Source organism: Carcharhinus amblyrhynchos, chromosome 15 (genome assembly GCF_965287045.1).
Source record: "Carcharhinus amblyrhynchos chromosome 15, sCarAmb.v2.hapA, whole genome shotgun sequence".
Classification (NCBI taxonomy): Eukaryota; Metazoa; Chordata; class Chondrichthyes; order Carcharhiniformes; family Carcharhinidae; genus Carcharhinus; species Carcharhinus amblyrhynchos.
In genome coordinates, this window is record NC_137338.1 from 39,770,712 (window position 1) to 39,791,735 (window position 21,024).

General features: G+C 40.6%; 1 protein-coding gene across 1 annotated transcript in view; it reads right to left on the reverse strand.

Moving 5' to 3' along the window:
- Positions 1-3,154: 3,154 nt before the first annotated feature.
- tspan7 (tetraspanin 7) overlaps positions 3,155-21,024 on the reverse strand; it is a 102,746-nt gene continuing 84,876 nt past the window's right edge. The window contains exons 2-8 of the mRNA XM_080203864.1: positions 15,859-16,047; positions 14,558-14,632; positions 13,158-13,253; positions 9,821-9,976; positions 7,593-7,676; positions 5,250-5,331; positions 3,155-4,096 (exon numbers count right to left, since the gene is read on the reverse strand). Of these exons, the coding sequence (XP_080059990.1) occupies positions 5,263-5,331; positions 7,593-7,676; positions 9,821-9,976; positions 13,158-13,253; positions 14,558-14,632; positions 15,859-16,047 (669 nt within the window). The 3' untranslated portion in view covers positions 3,155-4,096; positions 5,250-5,262. The remainder of the gene's footprint in view (positions 4,097-5,249; positions 5,332-7,592; positions 7,677-9,820; positions 9,977-13,157; positions 13,254-14,557; positions 14,633-15,858; positions 16,048-21,024) is intronic.

Below are 21,024 nucleotides of genomic sequence, written 5' to 3' on the forward strand. Positions count from 1 at the left end.
TCTACGTTGCTATTCTTTGCTTTCAGTGTGACTCAGATGAGGGTGTCTCCATTCATTACCATAGCTGATAGCAAGCTGTTCAACTTGACAAGACTGCACACCACCACCAAAGTGCATGAAGTCCCAGTTTGTGAGTTGTTGTTTTCTGATGATGCCATGCTGGTACCTCATCCCACAGTTAGGGTGACCGACTCCATGGGGAAAAAAATTAAGGGGAAACTTCACCAGATGAGTTGGTGCAGTGGGGTGCACTGGACTGGGGTGTGTGCTGATGGTATCTGAGGAGTGGGACTATGGGGTGCTGATGAGACATGCGGAGCATGGGTGGGGGAGGGGGGTGTCCAATCCAGACTGGTGGAGCCATGATGTAGGGTAGGTGGGGAGCATGGGGGTTTCGTGATTGGGCAATGAGGCAGGGTGGTCTAGTTGCCAAAACCTGAAAGGTTGGGGTGAGTATGAATGAGAATGGCAGAGTCATCTGCTCAGCTCACCACACCACCCTGACTCCCCTTTCACCCTCAGGTCTTCCTGAAAACTCCATCCCAACCAAAGAGTCCAGATTTCACCCCCTCCGTCAGGACTCCCCAGGATTCTTCCCAGTTCGTCCTGAATCCCACTCTTCTCCTCAGGCGGCTGGACATCCACTTCTCCCTCAGAACTTGCCCAATAATTGGACAGCAACAAGAGAACTTGAGCAGTTACAGTCCAGAGAACTCTGGGACAAATGGCATCCCGGCAAGTCCATCCCTGGGCCACTGAACAGGAGGGTTCTCAATCTGACTGAAGTTCACTTGCAGCAACTTGTAGACCTGTTCTTCTTGGCCTGTGAGGAGTTTGGACCAATCTGTGTTAGGAACACCAAAGTTCAGGTTCAGAATGTAGAGGCTCACTGACAAACTCCTCTGGAGGTCATCAATAGCTTCGCATACCTTGGATCTACAATCACCAGCAACCTGTCCTTTCATGCTGAAACCAGGATTGATAAGGCTGCAATTGTTATTTTAAAGTTGAGAAGGCAAATGTGAATGGACAGCAAACTAACCAAAAATACAAAGCTTCTTGTATACCGAGCTTGTATTCTCAACATCTCGCTTTAAGTATCAAAGCAAGGTCAATTTATGCAAGCCATGAAAATGACTCAAAAGCCCCCTCCTTCTCTGCCCCGGCTGAATTTTGGGCATCTCCAGGGCAACTCAGAGTGCAGAACATGAAACCAACATGCAGGGATCCCCAGCATGCTTGCCCTGTTGGATCAGCAGCAGTTTCACTGGCTGGGTCATGTGAACCAATGACCGCATTCCCAAAGGCATGTTCTATGGTGCACTTGCTATCAGCACGAGACCAACAGGTCGCCCATGTGATTGATACAAGCAGGTCTGCAAGGTGACCGGGTTCAGAGCTGATGCATGGGAAAGTCCTTGCTGCTGACTGGAGTACCTGGCGACAAATGGTCAGGAAGGATGTGGGAAAAGAGGAGGACAAAAGAAATGACCAGATGGTGGAAAAGAGAGCCTGGCAGAAGAAAATATCACAGGTTGATCTTGGGCCAACTCTATTGATCTGTGGCAGCTGTGTAAGGGACCGCCATTCACGAGTCAGCTTCCACAGCCACAACAGATAATGTTCAATCCAGAAATTATAAACATCTCAGGAGCAGTCCATCATCTCCAGAGTGGATGGCTGCCTATTTATTAAGTTTTGTAGCATTGTAAAGACAAAAAAAATTACAATATTTATCAAATAAATATAAAGGAGAATTCAAAAACAAAGATACACAATTTGCATTGTTTTTGGAATAAACAACACACAAATAAAGACAATTCATGATTTCAAAAGTAGTTGAGTTAATAAAAGAACATTGGAGGAGCTTGTACTTTCAATAAAGTTGAACAAGACAGGGAGCATTTTAAGAAATCCAATTTGTAGCTATCTTCCGGATTTATACTATCCTCAGCATCGATCAGCAGCGCACCATCTGAACTTTAACAACTAGCTTTGTTGAATAGAATGCTGACATTTATCCTAAACCTTAATGAGCTGCTTCATAGTCTAAAATCTAAACAACATTAAAAGCAGAATTTTAGGATTCCCTACAGGCAGCTTTGCAGGTGGGTGGTGGGGTTATGGCCAAAATTTCTGAGGGTGCCTACAAGCCATCCCAGTCCTGGCCACAATTTAATAGGCAGAGTGCAAGACCACAGGCCACGCCCCCCCCCCCCTTCCTGGATGCAACTTTTCGACTGGAGGAAGTCAGCAAGGGCTGACCTAGAAGGTAAGCCTGCCTTGGGCCTCCAGTGATAAGAAGGGATGCCTTATTCATGTGCTCCCTTTTGCAATTAGAGCACCCGTCACCATCCCCCCTTCCAGGTTTCTTCTGCTGCCCCTCCCACCCCCACCAAACTCATTCCTGAGCATCCAGGCCCCAACTCCTCTGGTGCATCCCACCAAGATCCACCCTCAATTTATCTGTCACCCAGGTGGTGCCTCTCTTTCATCAAAGACTGGTTGTAGTTGCAGTAGTGGCCTTTGCTCTTAATGGCACTTGCTTGGATCAAGAGCTGCCAGTCAAGGATGACTTTTTCAATAGTGGAGCAGGAAACTTTACCACCTTTTGCCCCTAGTGTCCTATCCTCCTCTAGTGGGCCTAGATCACAACGTCATTAAAGATAGAAAAAAACTTGCCAAGTTTCTGCTAAGTAAGTGAAAGGATTTAGCATTCACTGCTTTAGCAAAAGGCATAATTAGCAGTGCTGATTATAAAGGCTGTCATATGATCATTTTATCCTTGGAAAAGAAACTAACAATTCAACAGTTTTCTCACAAAATCCTCCATTATTTGATGATGGTTTGGACATGAGCTTTTCAGATCATTTTAGCTCCTTGTTATCACAATTTTAATTAATGATCACAAATTCAATTGTATTTAATTGGAAATGAAAGTTTTCAGAGAGTGCCAGCCTTTACGAAGATACTGTGCATTTGTACAATTTGGCCAAGTGCAAAGTACACTGCCCATATAGAATAATAGCCTTTGGAAAAGGATAAGCAAATCAATCCTATAGATGGTTGTGCAGAATAAACAGTTATAAAGTGTAATGATACATGCGTCACATAAATCACAGAACAGTGACCCAAAAAAGAGATTGGAAACATCTGTAATTAACAGTCTTTATTAATACAGAATTCACGTAAGCTCACAATGTCACAGTCATGTTGGCATGCTGGCTGGTGGCTGTTCTAAAATGCATTAATTTTAACTACAGCTTATTTCTGAAATGTTCTTTAGACAGACCCATCTTGTTAAATTAACTATTGAGTGGGTTCACCAACTGCTGCATAAGGCAATAAAGAAAACAGGAAATTTAGTGGCTGAATCACAGCCTTCTACATAGATTACAATGTAAATGTTAACATACAATATTCAAACTGACGCAATATTATTTACTATATTCACAAAACAAATAGTACAATTATAACTACATTTTACGCAGGGCAGGGATGCTACATTTAGTGGCATAAGCAGCAATGTGTAATGACACTATAATTAGAAAAGTTGAATTGTAGTTTAGGTTCAGGGAAAACACTATTCCTTTTCCCTTCAAGCACTACTTTTATTTCCCCCCTCCAGCAGTCCACTTGTTTCACTTCTAAGCCCACGTGGCAGAACAATAACAGTGTATGAAACAAATTAAAAACTAGAATATCATATCTATATTAAATAGTTGTCAATACTTATCACTATAAATAAAAGATGTAAGAAATCCCAGTGACACTGCTAAATAGCCTCTACCCCCTTCCCCACCCCCAAAAAACCTCATACGTCACTACATGCAGAGCCACATCAATGCAGTTATGGTACCTGTTGTAATGCAATATGATACCCATTAAATTGACCAAGTAGAGAAATTACTGCAGTCATCAGCATCTTAAAAGCCTTGATGTTCAATGTGAAAAGAAGCTACCCCCTTATTGCACAACAGTATGACAAAAATGGTACACTACCAATAAACAGAAAGGGTAGTGTGTTTGGATTCCTAGGATGTTGGCCTGGTCTTCTACAAATCCTATATTAGAAAGTTTCCAATTGGATCATGCCCTGTAAAAGAAAACAAGCCATCACAAGATTGACCAAGCAAGAGATATTTTTTGAAGACTGTTTTTATAAATATATTGTGAAGACCCCTACCTGACCTTCTTCCCTTATCCATAATTTAAGATAGCCAGTACATAATTTGATGGACAGGAAAAGCACTGATACTTTACCTAGTTTATCATGTAAACCTGGACAGTGAATGTCAGTTTACAATTTCACCACAAGGTTATCATATAAAACACAATCCTGTACCTAACTTCCAGGAGTGTGAACAATCATAGAACAAATTCACTAAAGCCAATTTGCACTAGTTCCAGCTAAAGCTGAAAACCTGGCACAGGCCAAGGATCAAATCCGGCACCTTCCTGATCGTTGCATGAGATTTCATTGTCAAGTTGCATCCTCTCAACCCCGTGATTTTTAAAGAAAACGCGGTACAGCAGCAACAATTGTTGCACCATGTATCAGGACTTTAGAGTTGGGTTTCATAATTACAATTGCTCCCCTCCCGCCCCAGGCTTCCCACGTCACACCTAAGTCTTCACTTGATAGGTTCAGCAGCCCTACATAATATCACTTAAAATGTAACCACGACCAAAAACCACAAACCTGCAGATGCCCTGATTAAAAACAGCTTGATAGGATACCACTGGCTATCTCTCAGAAGACAATTAAGGGCAAGTTCCAGTAAACTGTAGAATTTGATCTGTTCAGAATGACATCTTGATGGAACAATTTCTAAAATGGCTCTTCTGATAATCTGAGCAGAGTTTTTCTCTCCTATTTTGAAATACATTTGGGGACATCCTCATCAGGATAGTTAGACAGTAATAAGGGAATTTTAAGCACTGCCAACTGGAGAAGCTATTTAGTTGGAATTGATCTAGAAAATCCAAATCCATTGTTTCTCCTCTAATACCAAATAAATGTACAGAAATTAATCTATTAAAATGAGAAACACGTTTTTGTCTTTGAGACAGCTCTAGATATGAACGCATGATTCTCTTTTGGTTAGACATCAACTGCTCAACCATAAACTTTTAGCCAATTCAGGAACTATCTTCTGAGAACTTTCTTACATAAATCTTCTGAAATTGGAGTTTGTTCTGTATTTAGTGAAACATCGAAAACAATTTTGTTCACAAGTAGAACCCACCTTCTTCTTTGTATTACACCATTTCATACTGGTTTGCAGTGATGAATCGGGACAAACAACAGGCCAATAGCATTCCAATTAACTATAAAAGTGAAAAAAAATACATATTTGATGAATCATTGTGACAGAGGTGATAGAATTCAGAGCTGGGGAGTAAACTTGTGTGCCATATCCATGTTGAGGACAGCCAGGTCAAATTAGCATGGCTCTGTTTTGAATCTTGTCCTATAGATTGACAATGGATGATACAATAATATTACTACAAGTCTCTATTGTGCTCCGTTCCCAGTTAATAACGCTATTCCCTATCCTGACAGAGGGCACTACTAAAGCAAGGCAGGTAACCAAGACAACAAAAAGTTCTGGCAAATGTTTTTACCACGAATAAAAGTGATGGAGAAGAATGACATTGCGACCATGCTGACTAACACCAAGAACCTGAGGATAATCAGGAAGGATAATGCACTGTGGTTCCATCAAAGAGGATATGAGAAACATAAGGTCAGAAAAGTAATTGAGTGATCAGGAGGAATTGTGTGCAAAGAGAACGTGGATTGGGCCCTTTTGAAGAGATTAAATTGAAGGTGGTAGGTGAAGCCGTGGAGAGAGAAACAGTAGAGGGATAGGGGATCCAACGCTGAATTTGGGGATATGGTGAGTGACACAGGATGCAGAAAAGAGCAAGTGGAGATGATGACAGACAGTTGTTTAAATGGTCCCAATTTTAAAGACAGAAATCCAATGGCTTGTAAAACACCATGATGAAGGGGGCAGTGAGAGAAGTTTGTGGTGCGGTTTGCCATGGAAAAAAGCCTAAATGAAGTAAAAGGCAGATATATCCAAAGAATGTGAGGCAAGGTAACATTTAACAAGGTGGTAGTGACCTGATAATGAAAGACTAAATCAATTATGCATTTGAATTTGCAACCCTGAAACTTAAGGTAATGATAAGAGAAATAGTACTGGAAAAGAGGAGCGAAGTGGAAGATAGTAATTTGGTGGGAACAATGGAGTAAATAAATAAATGTCAGGAAAAGGGCTGGGAGGATGACTGTAATGAAGATTGATCTGAATCTTCACAAAAGATTACACTGAAAGTAGATGATGTGATGTCCCAGTATGTTCTAGGTCAGAATCTGTGACAGTTATAGCGACTTATTTGATAACTCAAGTCTTTGATAAGGTATCACATAGGAGACTACTGGAGAAGATTAAAGTTTATGGAATTATTGGGAGAACAGCAAATTGATCTAAAATATGGTGAGAAGGGAGGGAAAACAGACTGGAGCTGAGGACAGATTCTCAGAGCTGTTAGAAGTGGGTTCTGCACTGGGACTGTAGCAATTCAGCCAAATGCCAGTTTCCTGTCAGCAACACCTTTAATGTGCACCAAAAGCAAGATCCACTCCCGTGGCTTACAGCCAGGTAATCTTCACCTTGGGACCTACATCAATGTTGCTTAAAAACCCCCACTGGCTGCCTCCCATTGGGTGAGCTTCTGCTCATTCAGTAAGGCAGCTCGTAGTCCACAAAGCCCACAACTAGATCTATTGATGATCCCCTGTGGCCCTCGTGGTCTTCATAACATGGATCACTTCAGTTTATTTTGTGTGTTGATGATTTGGATGTTGGGCTAGAGAAGGTGACATCCAAATTTGCAAATGGAACTAGACTAAGAGACGTAGTAAATCATTCTGAAAATCAAAATAGGTTGCAATGGGATATTGATAAGATGGTGGAATGGGCAACAAATGTGGCAGATGGAATTCATTAAGGCGTCAATAAATGTTAGATAGTGTGTTTTGGTGAAAATTTGGAATGGAGGAAGACTCAATAATTTCTAAGATCAGAAGGATTTGGGGTTCAGGTTCACAAAGCATTAAAAGCAGTATGTCAAACCGTAAAAAAGCTAATGGAATATTCAATTTGATGCCAAGATTAAGTGGTGATTTGATAGTAGTGTTTAAAGCTATGAAGGGGCTTAAGTAGATAGAAATTGGTTCATTTCAATGGTTGACATATCATTTCATTCTAGTCTTAAGATCAAATGTATGAAATTTAGGACAGAGAGCAAAATAAGCTTTCTCTTTTACAGAAGTTACAAAATAAATATAGCTTTTCTCGAGGCAAGGGAGAGAGAGAAAAACAAATACATTCTAAAATGAATTAATTAATTCAAATAAACTTTTTACACTTAAGAAAATAATTAATTTGATGTCTGTAAGGAATAAAATATTGAATTTACTTTCCTGGCTCATGCCAGAGTTTTCAAAATGAATCCCAGCAGACAAAGTTCAGTATCAGATCTGCAAAGTCAGAGAAGTATTCCTGTAATGATTGTACCTGTAGGAAGGCAATTCCAAATGCAACCCCAGCAATAATTCCCATGTTTGTCTCCATGAAGCTGGTCACCAATTCATAGCAGCCCTATAAATCAGATCATTGAACAAGTTAGTTACATTTTCTATTTAATTCTTATTAAAATGTTTTTATTCAGTCCTACTTGTCCATAATTACAGGAACTAACTGAATTCTGATCATCATTTTCATCCATGTGATTTTCCTTTCTTTCTAATATTTTCCCCACTAGATGCTGGCAGTTTGTGGAAGATGGTTGCAGTTGTCTTATATTTTGCCCAAGTGATCATACATACGTGAGTCTCAATAATGGAATACCATCAGACTGTAGAAGGTAGTTTGAACATAAACTTGCTGCCACTCAACATTTTCCTCAACTTTGCAAAAGGGCTCTGAGATCAAATGTACTGCTCCAACTGCTATTCATGCTAAGTTCAATCAATCTTGCATACATCAAGAATGGACTAGTACCTTCTGATCTGTGTGGTATACAGTTGCACCAGGATACACTTCTACACACTGGACTATTGAGGGAATTATGATCATTTGCACTCTAATACACTTTCGGTAAAGTCATTTTGAAGTCAAGAATGTGAACTGACTCTTACAATTCCTGAAACATAAAGCACTTCTGACCATTTTCTTCCTTCAAATTTTATAAATGGGCGAAGTGAATAGTAAGAATATATTTGCAGATATAGAGAAGTGCAGAACTGAGGGTAAACCTGACAATTTCATTCCTGACCTGTAAATGTCCCTTCAGATAGATCACTAATCACCAGATATACATTAGGATGCATTCTGTGATGCCACCTGCAGCTATTGCCTATTTGTTAATTGTAGGGGCACACCATGAATACTTCTCAAGAAAGGACTTAGCCTTCAACATAGAACAAAGAGATCCCTCACCCTTCACTGAATTTCATTTTTTCTAAAGACTGAAATAACTAGTGTTATGGCATCTAGCAGACTGTGTGATGGTTTTATACTCATTACAGTCTCAGCGTGATGTTCTTGGGGATTACAGAACATTAACAGGCATTATGACAAAAGGCAGGAAGTAAGAAATCATTGATAACGTTTGTTGCGTACTCTACATTGGGATCCAGTGGGAGCAGGAGGGAGGGCAGCAGTTGCAGCAGGCTTGGGGGAGGGGGTGGTTGGTATTGGTCTGCCTCCCATAGAGGTGGGGGGGGGGGAATGGTCAGGGGGTGTGGGGAATCATTACTGCAGAGGGGAAGAGTTGGAGATCAGGGCGCTCTGGGATGGGGAGAGTTGGGGCTGGCCCACGAATGGACAGGGGGCTGTGATCGGGCTGTGCAAGAGGGTGGAGGGGCAGCTCTGCGGGAGTCCTGGGCTGGCCAGCAAAGTGCAGGCTGACAGTTCAGGGCCACTGCGCATGTGCAGAGGCCCAGAACTATCAGACGCGAGCGTGAATAGTCCCTGTCCCGAGCTTTTAATGATATTTGCAATTGTGATCTCTGCAAAGCACAGAGTGTGGGAGATTCTTGTTTGAACTCCCACTGAAAAACAATCATGATTTACATCAGTTTTCCCGCGAATTCAGAACTTTTTTCGGGGAATCGCCCCTGCGATCTTTCAGAAAATTTAACAGAACTTTCAGGTGTACCGTTTGGTTATAAAGGATTGCCTGTGCATGTTGGATGGGGAAAAGATTGGTGGACAGGATCATTTATATGTATCAAAATTAATGGGTGAGAAAAGCATTGAGTTGACTGTTCAGCTGGCATTTCTCTGTGTCTTGCCCAGCACGATCTTTCTTTCTACCCAAGTACTTTAATAGAAAAAATTGTCTCAAAATGTTAAACTTAGTTTCCATCTGTCTGCTCAGTTCAATGATAATATTTCTGAGTTCAGGATAAGCAAGATGTCTCTCAGTATCTTAACTTTCTTTGCTCAAAAATCATCACCTAAACAGATTAATTTTTCCTTATTAACGTCTATTTGTAGGACAGTGTGTCAGATTGGTCATTGTGTTTGGCTGCATAACAACAGTGAAGACACCTCAAAAGCAATTCATTGGTTGATTTGGGATTTCTCCAGGTGATTGAGCACAATGTAATTCAAAGTTCTTTCTTTACTACTTTTCACATCGATGCATATTCAAAAATAAAGGTGAATTATGTACAAAATCATAATTATTGCTGCAGTAATAATGCTCAAGGTTCACATTTAAGTGGCGTGCCTTATACCTGTTGGTAGACTTTAGTGGCAGCAATAGTCATGTTGCGTAAATCAGCCGGGTTACAGTCACTGCTGTTTATACAGCAACTCTGAGGAAAGCCATGTTCAGGCCAATAGCTGCTGGTGCTCCAATTTGTGTAGTTCTGCACACCACAGCAGTGCAGCTGCAAAAGAAAGACATTTGATTTGCTTAGGTTTGTCATGCTGAAGGCAACAGATGCAGAAAGAAAGAAAAATCAAAGAGAGAGAGAAAGAGAAACAGGAAAAGGTGTAAGGGATGGAAATGAGAAAAATCTGGAAACACAGAACACCAGACTGAACGTTTACTGTTCTCGCAAATAGACTCACAAATGTTCTCTGAAAAGACTTGATTACCTGTTAAGACTCGCATTCCAACCATTATCTTGTAATTGAGTTTGTGTCTATATATGCCCTGTTTGTAAACTGAACTCTTCACTCACCTGATGAAGGAGCACTGCTCCGAAAGCTCGTGCTACCAAATAAGCCTGTTGGACTGTTGGTGTTGTGAGACTTCTTACTCGCAAATAAATATAGACCTCAGATGGAATTTTCACAAAAAGTGACCGAGGCCTGGAATCTCCGACCTTGTCCACAGCTGTGATTCTCCAGTCCCGCTGCAGCGAATGAAGATTTGGCTGAGCACCAAATTCTTTGTTCTCACTGGCAGCGTTGGTGGGGTGCGAACAACTGGAGAATTTTGGCCTAAGTGTCATTTTGGGAAAAAAAACGGAGTGTTTTGCATTGGCAGGCCCAGCACAAACAAGTCGCAATTTTTCCACACTTAGTCATTTTTTTGGAGAGTGGTGAGCTTTTCACCAGTTCTGAGGGGGCGGGGCCTAAATATGTCAGCCAGCCCGCCTTTACAGAGATCAGGTGCCCTTTTTAAATGACTCAGCATTCACCAGCAGTGATGTCATCAGCCAATTATTCTGAACAGTTTTTTTCTGGCATGGCCTTTCCTATCCCTAGCCTGACTGTAAACCTCCATTCTGCAGCCCCAATGCTGTCTCTTCCTCCTACCTCCACACCGCCAATGTGATGCTCAATCAACCTGTTTTCCGGCTGCCTGAGACTGATCCCAACCATCCCTGCTACACCTTCCCTTTTCCCTTTCAACCACAAGCCGCTCACTTGGGGTCTCTGGTTGCTTTTGGCATCTCCTAAGTTCTTCCTTCCTCTACATGTTATCAGCGTCATAACTCACACCGGAAGACATGTTAAAGTTGTTCTGAAAAGTCACACTCTTTGTAAACACAAGTTTTAACTTACCTGCTGAAGTTGACAAGCTGGGAAATAAGTATTGCAGAAAGGGCTGTGACATGACTGCAACAGCACTGGCTTCATGCAGGGAAAATATCTTTCTCCTTAATAAAGCTGCCAATTCAAGTGAGTGAGAAATAAAACTTCATCTACAGCCTTCAACTAACAGGAAGCACACTATGTGCATTATCTTATAATCTGAAGGTCACATTTGTGTTCAAAGAATTGTCCCTTCTCTAAATAAGCAAAATATTTTGGAGGCAGAAAACAGTCTAATGGACGTAAGTTAGTTTTTATTATCATTGAAAAAATTCTACTTGCCAACACGGGAGAGGTAACATCTTCTTTGTGCAGAGTGAATTTCTCTGCTGAATTAAGATAGTTAAAAAAAAACTCTGGGATTAATATAGTATGAGTAATTTTACAGATATTAAGAAAGTGATTTCCTACGCTGTTTGGATGAAGAGTCTCCTCTGGTGCCAAAGTAAATACACAAACTAAAATCTTTTTAAAACATTTATTTGTATTTCTTTCTCTGTAGCTTTTTAAAAAATGTTTTTTTTAAATCTTCCCCAAATTTATTGGTCAACTTTCCTTCCCTCCTTCTGATATTTTGCAGTGGATACCTGTAAGCTTTTGGTACCTTTCCCAAATATCACTACTGATGTGTGACTTTGGATAGTGAGTGTTGTGAAGTTACTTGACAGCAACACACCCCAGCCTGACATGAGAATATAGGCAGAATTTTCCACGTTCTGCAGGCTGAGGCAACAAAACCATCATACAGCTTGCCATCAACAAGGCTGGCTTTATCTCGCCACCTTGTGCAGCACTCTGTGCTGAAAAAATCCGTAGCCATTGCCCATGCTGTCACAGTGGTAGGGCAGTGCCAGGGTAGCCAGGGCAATGCCAGGAAGCAGTGCTGGGGCAGTGCCTGGGAGAAATGCCAAGGTACAGCCCAGCCAAGTTCCTCTCCCCCTGGGGGCTATATTTACCTTTGCACCCCCACAGGTTCTCTCTGCCTGGTTCTTGTTCTTAAAAATATTGTAAAACTTGTCGACATGACGGGGGAATATCGCAATATGGGAGCATGATACTGTGGAGAATCCCTTTAATTACATTATAATCTGTTTAAACAAGATTCCTGATGTATCTGGGAGTAATTTTGTAATTTCATCACATCACCAGCGGGTGGGTGGGGGGGGGGGGTGCGGTGGAGGGGCAAGGAAAATCTGAAAACGAAGTCTTGCCTAGGGCAGCACAGTGGTACAGTAATTAGCACTGCTGCCTCACAGCTTCAGGGACCTAGGTTCAATTCCTGGCTTGGGTCACTCACTGTCTGTGTGGAGTCTGAACATTCTCCCCATGTTTGCATGGATTTCCTCTGGGTGTTTTGGTGTCCTTCCACAGTCTAAAAGGTTAGGTGCATTGGCCATGCTAAATTGTCCCTTTGTGTCCAGGATGTACAGGTTAGAGGAATTAGTGGGGCAAATATGTGGGGTTACAGAGAAAAGGCCCAGTGCAGACTCGATGAGCTGAATGGCCTCCTTCTGCACTGCAGTGTTTCTATGGCAATCACATTCCCATTTTCTGACACTTGCAATATCTTATACCCATATTGCTCTTTGTGCTCACGGTGACTGTGGGTGCAAAAATCACAGTGTATGTATACTTCCAACGGGGGACACTAATAGCTGACGAAAGAGATGAACCCTGAACAACTTCCTTTGTCCAACTTGGGGTACCAACTGAATGCTCTCATTGTCACTTCAGCTGAGATATTTTAACATTTAGTTCTCTGTGACCTGTGTTGTATAAATACAACTTTTTACACCAACTCCTGGACATAGTGATTTATCTTGCATGATGTTTATGTACCAAAACGAATGAGCAATAATGGGCAATGCCAGTACAGAAGACGTAGTCATGTTTTTTAATCTGGTTGCAGTATTTATATGATGTTTGTTTATTGCAGCCAATTTCCTCCTAACGGTCCTCGACAAACCCATTAGAACAGAACTAACTACATTCAACACTGTTGTCATAAATGACTGATCTACTTACACTATTCTGTACATCATCCACTGCATTACTTTGCTCGTCTTTTCCATTGTAATTCTGAACCGCATCCGTGTAAGTCTTGAGAAAGATATCCTTGATCTGCAGTCAGATAAAATGGCATTTATTATTGAGACAAAGCACAAAGATTGTTGCTGATTTTACTGAATAACATGCAATTTTATAGCAGCTTTCACATAGCAAAATATCCCAATGAACTTTCGGGGTGGGTCAGCAGATTTAACAGAAAGGAAGATAGATTAGAAAACACAATCCATAGCCCAGTTAAAAAGGTTTCAAAAAGGATTTTGAATATGAGCAGAGACAGTAAAACAGAAGAATTGAGAGAAAATTCCACAATATAGGTGATGGGGGACGGAATGTAGGGACAGTGTTAGAAGAATGAAGGATCTGTGATTATACACAGTGATTTCACTTCATAAAGATTCCCTTTATAAACAATGGAAAACACAGTTCCCAGACAGTGCTGTTATTTAAACATTGACTACATTTTATTTTAACTAAATAAGTATTATATTTTGCAACGGTGTGCACTGCAGGTCTATTGGTAATTCTGTTGCAGAGCACAATGAAGTGAGAGGTAAGAAACTCACCAGTGCTGATATGATATCTATATTTTATACCTTTTAATGTTTGCCACCTTGCTGACCTTTTAAAATGATTAGTCAGCCAAAAATTAACCTCTCCCTTTACCTCCGTCACCCCCATCCCCCAATTAAAACACCAAGACTCCATGCACAACATGGCTCCACAGAATCCCTACAGTGCAGGAGGAGGTCATTCAGCCCATCGAATCTGCACTAACCACAATCCCACCCACACCTTATCCCCCTAACTACACGTATTTACCCCACGAATCAACCTGGCACCAAGGAACAATTTAGCATGGACAATGAACCTAACCTGCACATCTTTGAAGTTTGGGAGGAAACCCACACAGACACAGGGAGAATGTGCAAACTCCACACAGATAGTGACCCAAGCCTGGAATTGAACCCAGGTCCTTGGAACTGAACCCAGGTCCTTGGAACTATGAGGCAATAGTGCTAACTATTGTGCCACCACAACAACGTTGAGAGTGAAGAGAAGTTTTTGTCTAATAATGAATGAACTAAAACACATTTTGCTGCAATGCAATGGAAGTAATTGAATTGAGTCAATATTTGTATACTATAATCACTGGAGAATTAAACTGAAACACACCCTTTTCTAATTATTAGTTAATACCATTTCTCATGCTTGTTTGAAATAAATACATTGTAAGTAAAGCAAATAAAGTAGATAATATGAATTTTTGCAATATGGACAAAAAACGTAGATTGAAATAAAGGATTTTTTGGGGGACCTTGTGGTACCAATTCAAATAAAATTACATATATACTTACCTCATGTCGAAACACAAACCCAGAAATGCCAGCCACCAACTCTGCCAAGAATACCAGGGAGAGGAACATGGCATACTACAAACAGAGAAGCAATAGTCCAAATGTTAGTGATATTCAGGGTCACTGACCAGATAAACCCAAAGCATGTTGAATGAAATCTCAGTTTCTGCTAAATAACATAGCTGAAAAACCATACATATCATAACATCTCATCCTCGGCCTTTTGGCTAAGATCAAGAGTAGTTTTGTTGTCCTGTACTTCGATGAAGTCATGAGGTTACACTAAGACTTCATTTGAAAAGGCATCTAGGCCTTTTGGCTAAGATGCAATACAAATCATTGGAGGAGGTGTAATGCCTACTGCAATCAGCTTGGATCATGTAGATCAAGTCCAAGACAGGAAATGGTGAGTGTGTCTTGTCAACTTGGATCTGGAAAGTTTCATTTGCTGAGACTTTGAACTGGCCTTTGTTTGGATCAAACTGGATATAAACAAAAAAAATTCAGAGCAAAACAAATAACAGCATAAACACCAAGATTTTGATTTTCCACAGAACAGGTGGCTCTTCTCCTTGCTTTGGAGCTAGTTTACTCTGCGCTCCTTGATTAGCTAATAACTGTGTCTTTCTATATCCCACCCAAGTGGCGATCTAACAATAGCAAACAGCTGGCCATTTTGATGAGTGAATAAAGACTTATACTTATGGTGTGACCTGAGGAGTAGTGGGGTTAGAGAAACTATACACTCCTCCCATCCCAATCATAACAAATGTAAGAGCCTTCCTCAAAGCTCTACAGACATTGAATGACTTGCTTCTAACATTTATTTATTTTATTACAGATGCATTTGAATTTTTAGAAATCGTTTTTAAAAAGTAGTTTTGGATTTAAGTAGATGTTTCCTTTCTTTGCCTCTCCCACAAATAAAGTTCGTGTTCAATAAAACCAAATAATTGATTCTTCAGTATAATGATCCCATCACCTTCCAACCTTTCTGCAGGACTAACTACCAGCAAGAATGTGTGCAAGGCAGTCCGCCACAATTTGCCATTGTACCATGTGCCATCTGATTAACTAAAAAAGAATGCAATAAGGACACAACTCCAGTCTGAATGAACTTACACATATTAAATAAAACCAGGCCCCACCATTTGTCAAGATGCATTTGAATGATTTTACGTTGTTAAATTAGTCAGTTAACAAAATTGCAATATTATTATTAATTACAGCTCCAGTAACTATGAAGATGTTTTTAGATATGACAAATATCTGTGTTTAATGTGTTGAACAGTGCCACTCACTAGTTTCAGCATCCATGGGCTTCCACGACATGTTGCAAAGCAGCCAAAGAGACCGAAAACAACTATGGTGGTGCCAGTCCCAATGAGTACGTATGGGGCATTTGTGGAATTCTCAGCAACAAGTGAGATGTAGGTGCCTAAGGTGAGTTTACCCCATACTCCAACAGCCAATAGGACAACGCCTGTGATCTGCAAAAGAAGAAAACATTCTTCAACAAACATAGATTTTTTAAAAGAGAACTGCTATCCCACCAATGTTTATCATAACATTCAAGGAGATCAGACAAGTGCAGAAAAATGGGATCAGTGTGCCTTTAGTGGCAGTTATTGTTGGTACAGACTCGATGGGCTGAAGTGCCTTCTCTGTGCTGCATGGTTCGAGGACAATGACCTCTTAAGGATGTTAAAATTCCTGGGAGAAAACAGAAAGTCTTTTAAATTGAAACTCCCAATTATACCAGAATGGGACAGTCTTTAGGGAGAGATAAGCAATGATGAAACCCCAGTGCTCCAAGTTATATATCCCTTTGATGACACAATCTGCAGGATTAAACCTCAGCTTTAGAATAGCAAATCCATACAAACATACCTATCAAAGGCAGGATTTGCCTGGGACAACCTGATTAAAGCAGTGAAAAAAAACAGCTTGTATTTCTTGCACTAATAGGACTAACATTTAGTGTTCAGTCAGATGTGTCTCCCTTCTAATGGAAGAGTAGAAAATACTAATTGGAAGTGGGTTATTCCAGCATTCACATTGTAATTGAAAAAGCATTGTGAAACATATACCTTCTTAAAGGTGTTTGATTGCCAAAATGAATTTTAATGATAGGACAGAGCACTGATATTTTGGCTTTTTTCAATTATTACAATGTAAATAATGGGCCGCCAAAATTAGATTTTAACTCTAAAACAATTTTTTGTTGTGACCTTATGTATGGCTGCTTTTTGGATATCTGGAGGTCTTCCTAACAGTGTACAATTACATATTGCCTGTTTTATGTTGAATTTCTTATATTCTTCCCAAGCAAATACTGCAGTGATGTGAAATTTGCAGAATAAAATCAGCATAACTAATGACAAGAATCAGGTGCCTCATAGGAAATATTGCTTAAGGTGTGGGTTGCTATGATACACTGAGATGTACAAATGGATACTGAAGGCAGCTTCAAGGCCATTTACACAGTCAGAAACAAGTGAACCTGATAACAGTCATTCCTTTGTCCTTTTCGTTGATTGATTAGGCCCAAGGTAGAGAAGTGTGCAATCTGCCCTTGCCTCATTTGCCTTCCATGCAGCATTTTGCTTTGTTTACTGAATGAAAAAGTCAATTGCAAGTTGTATATAATATATATATTGACTGGATTCTTGATCAGATCTAATTCACTCTTTCTCTGTCTCACATTGAGCATGTTTTGCATCTATAATTTCAAATCAGCGACGGGAAACTATAGGATGAAAGCATACAGCAGATGATTGATGGTGAAAACACTTAATGGATTTGAGAAATACCAAGTAGCAACTGAACTACCTGAACTTTAGACAAAGAGAACACAAAGAAGTTGTGCCACTGGTGTTGATGTCACAATTGGTAATAATGATGTATCTTGGGACAGAAAGTGAATATTTCTATCTAAGGTAGAAGGACAAAGGCTTTGCTACAAATATTTAGGGAATTTTTTTTCCTGTATCCCCCCAACATGATATTTACCCAATGGTATAACATGTTAAATATTACAAAAAAGTTTAATGGAGACAGCTAATTTGTATATACTATATATACCTTTAAACATAAATAATGTATGTGTGTATGTATGTGTGTGATTTTCACAGAAGAAAAAACATCAAGGGTAGTGACATGGAATGATTATTTCCCTTAAGGGCTGTCAAGACAACTTATGTACCCTCATAATCACCCTGATAATAATGTGAGCCTTCCATCTCTCAAGAAAATGGCTTGCACTGTGGTGGTCAACCTTGTGTGAAGCATCACTTGGTGTGGATCAGTAGCTGCATTCTGGCACGGCAGAATCTGCCTTGTTTACTGAAGAAGACGGCAGTGGATCGAGAAGGTTCATAATTCTCTGGTTTCTGTTTTCTCTGGGTCCTCTTCCTAACCACCTGAACTTACTGTTCTGCTTGCCATTTCCAATGCCTCTCCAAACAATCAGCTTCCATCAGTAACTGTTTTCTAGTTATTAGTGTGAATGTCCACCATTTCACACCATGCTTGCAGATGTCCTTGTAGAAGAGGCATGAGTGCTCAGGAAGTCTTGACCCAGTGGCCAGTTCACTGTATAGTCTTAGATATACAGCCATCATCCATCTGATGAACATGGTTAAGCTAGTGCAGATATTATTGGCTTGGTTATGAGTGTAAGCAAATAGAATTAGCACACTCCAGGACTTGAACTGGTGACCTTCTCCTGCTAATCGTTGCCCAAGATATGTTTGAGACAACAAAGGTAAAAACTGTTCAAACTTTTCTCTTGCCTCAAGGACAGCTTCTTCCTTGCTGCCATCAGACTTGAATGGACCAACCATATATTAAGCTGATCTTTCTCCACACCGTAGCTGTGACTATAATACTATATTCTGGACACTCTCTTTTCCTTCTCCCTTATGTACTCTATGAACAGTATGTTTTGTCTGTATAGTGAGCAACAATCAATACTTTTCACTGTATTCCAATAATAAATGAAATCAAATCAAATCTTCGTAGGATTGTCATGCCACAGTAGAGGAGTGTGCTGAGGATGCAGGTTGGTAGAGATATGGTTTGGTGTTCTCAGAGAGGTTGCTGTTATTCCATGTTCTCTTACTCAGCTTGGATGTAACTGCTGCGCTTTTGAAATCAGTTTGCTGATTTTAGCATCACGTAACAGACTAACCACTACCTGGCAGAGAGCACTTATCTCAGCAATAACCAAAGATCAAACCCAAAAAATTCCAAACTGCATTCAATGCTTTACATTCTTCCAATAACAAACCACAGTGGTATATGGCACTGACTAGTAAGCATTGGTTGCTTCAATGATTTGTTTGTCTTCTGTAAGCGCCTGACTGGTACCACAGGGATACTGGCTCTGTGTGTAACCCAGAAAGTGAAAAAGCAATTACCACTTTCTGATGCTTTCGACCCGAACTCTGACAATGCAGCCTTGATTAAACTTTTCTATGAAAGATTTGCATTGTACCGGAGTAATAAGTTATTCCATCTATTTAAGCTACAATTAAGAATTTTCACATAAATCATATGCACATTTTAAACTAAATAATTCATTGCTTTTGTAAGCGATATTTTGACAATGCTTCTTTATTTGGTATGACCTGTTAATGACCTTGATATGTGTAACTTTAAGAAAAAACAATTAATTCAGAGATTTTAGGGACAGCAAAGCTCTGGTGAATATTTCCTTTTGCTTTTCTAACAGCTGAACATATTGGCCAGGATTCTCCCAAAAAAATTCTAAGAGGCAAATTTGTGTAAAAGCTAGAGTAACTCCCTTTGGTTTTTTCAGTGGGATTTTCAAAATGAATCTCCCAAACGCCAAGCACTGCAGAGTGCACCAGCGTGATTCACAATAAAAATCAGTCGGCCACCACAGGGACCGGCAGCATATTGCTGACTGGACTACTGGACATACGCCAACCTGTCAGAGCGGAGATCGGTGCATACGCAGTAGCCCTGCACTGCCGGTCTCCTGATTACTGGCCAGCCCTGCTACCCTGCAATGCTGCCCCTCCGACCCCCTGGCCTGCCTCAATCTGAATGGAGCCAGGAGATGGACAATTCGCTGCAGAATTTCCAGTCTTTGAACTGTTACCATAGCCATTTATATGGCTGGTCCAGTTCAGTGTCTGGTCAATGGTAAAACCTTAGGATGTTGATAGTGGGGATCTAGCAATGATAATGCCATTGAATGTGAAATGATTTTCTCTTGTTCAGCATGTCTGGCACTTGTGTGCTGCAAATTAATATATGTTGTGACGTTAGTTCCCAAACAAGAAAAGACACTTTCAACTTGAAATATGAAGCTATCAGGCAGGAAATTAGAGACATAAATTGAAAGGAGGTATTCTCGGGGAAATGTACTGAAGTAAGGTGGCAGATTTTCAAAGCATGTTTGTCTGGAGTTCTGCACAAAGAACAAAGAACAACACAGCACGGGAAACAGCCCTTCGGCCCAATGAGCCCGCACTGCCATTTCAACATTGTGAGTCCCCTCTTCCAGCCATGACCCTTGTCTGCGCTTATGGCATTCTGATGAGACAGGGAGGTTATGGTTGGATACAGGAACCGTGGTGCACGTAAGTTGTAATGAATCTAGTCAAAAAGAAAAGAAAAGCGTACAAAAGGTTCAGGGAGCCAGGTAATGTTAGGGATCTAGAGAAGTATACGGCTTGTCGGAAGGAACTTAAGAAGGAAATTAGGAAAGCCAGAAGGGGTCATGAGAAGGTCTTGGCAGGTAAGATTAAGGAAAACCCTGAGGCGTTCTACAAATATGTGAAGGGTAAAAGGATGCGATACGAAGGAATAGGACCTATAAAATGTGATGGTGGGAAGGTTTGTATAGAACCGGTAGAAATAGCAGAGGTGGTCAATGAATACTTTACTTCGTATTCACGGTGGAAAAAGATCTTGGTGGTTGTAGTGCAGGCTTGCAGCGGCCTGAAAAGCTTGAGTGTGTGGACATTAAGAAAGAGGATGTGTTGGAGCTTTTGAATAGCATCAAGATAGATAAGTCGCTGGGACCAGATGGGATGCACCCCAGATTACTGTGGGACAGTGAGGGAAGAGATTGCAGAGCCTCTGGCAATGATCTTTACACCATCGATGGACATGGGAGAGGTTCCAGAGGATTGTGGATGTGATTCCCATATTCAAGAAAGGGAATAGAGGTAGCCCAGGAAATTATCGACCGGTGAGTCTAACCTCAGTGGTTGGTAAGTTGATGGAAAAGATCCTGAGAGACAGGATTTATGAACATTTATAGAAGTATAGTATGATCAAAAGTAGTCAGCATGGCTTTGTTAAAGGCAGACCGTATCTTACGAGCCTGGTTGAGTTTTTTGAAAATGTGACTGAACACATTGATGAAGGAAGAGCGGTGGATGTGGTTTATATGGACTTCAGCAAGGTGTTTGATAACGTCCCCCATGCAA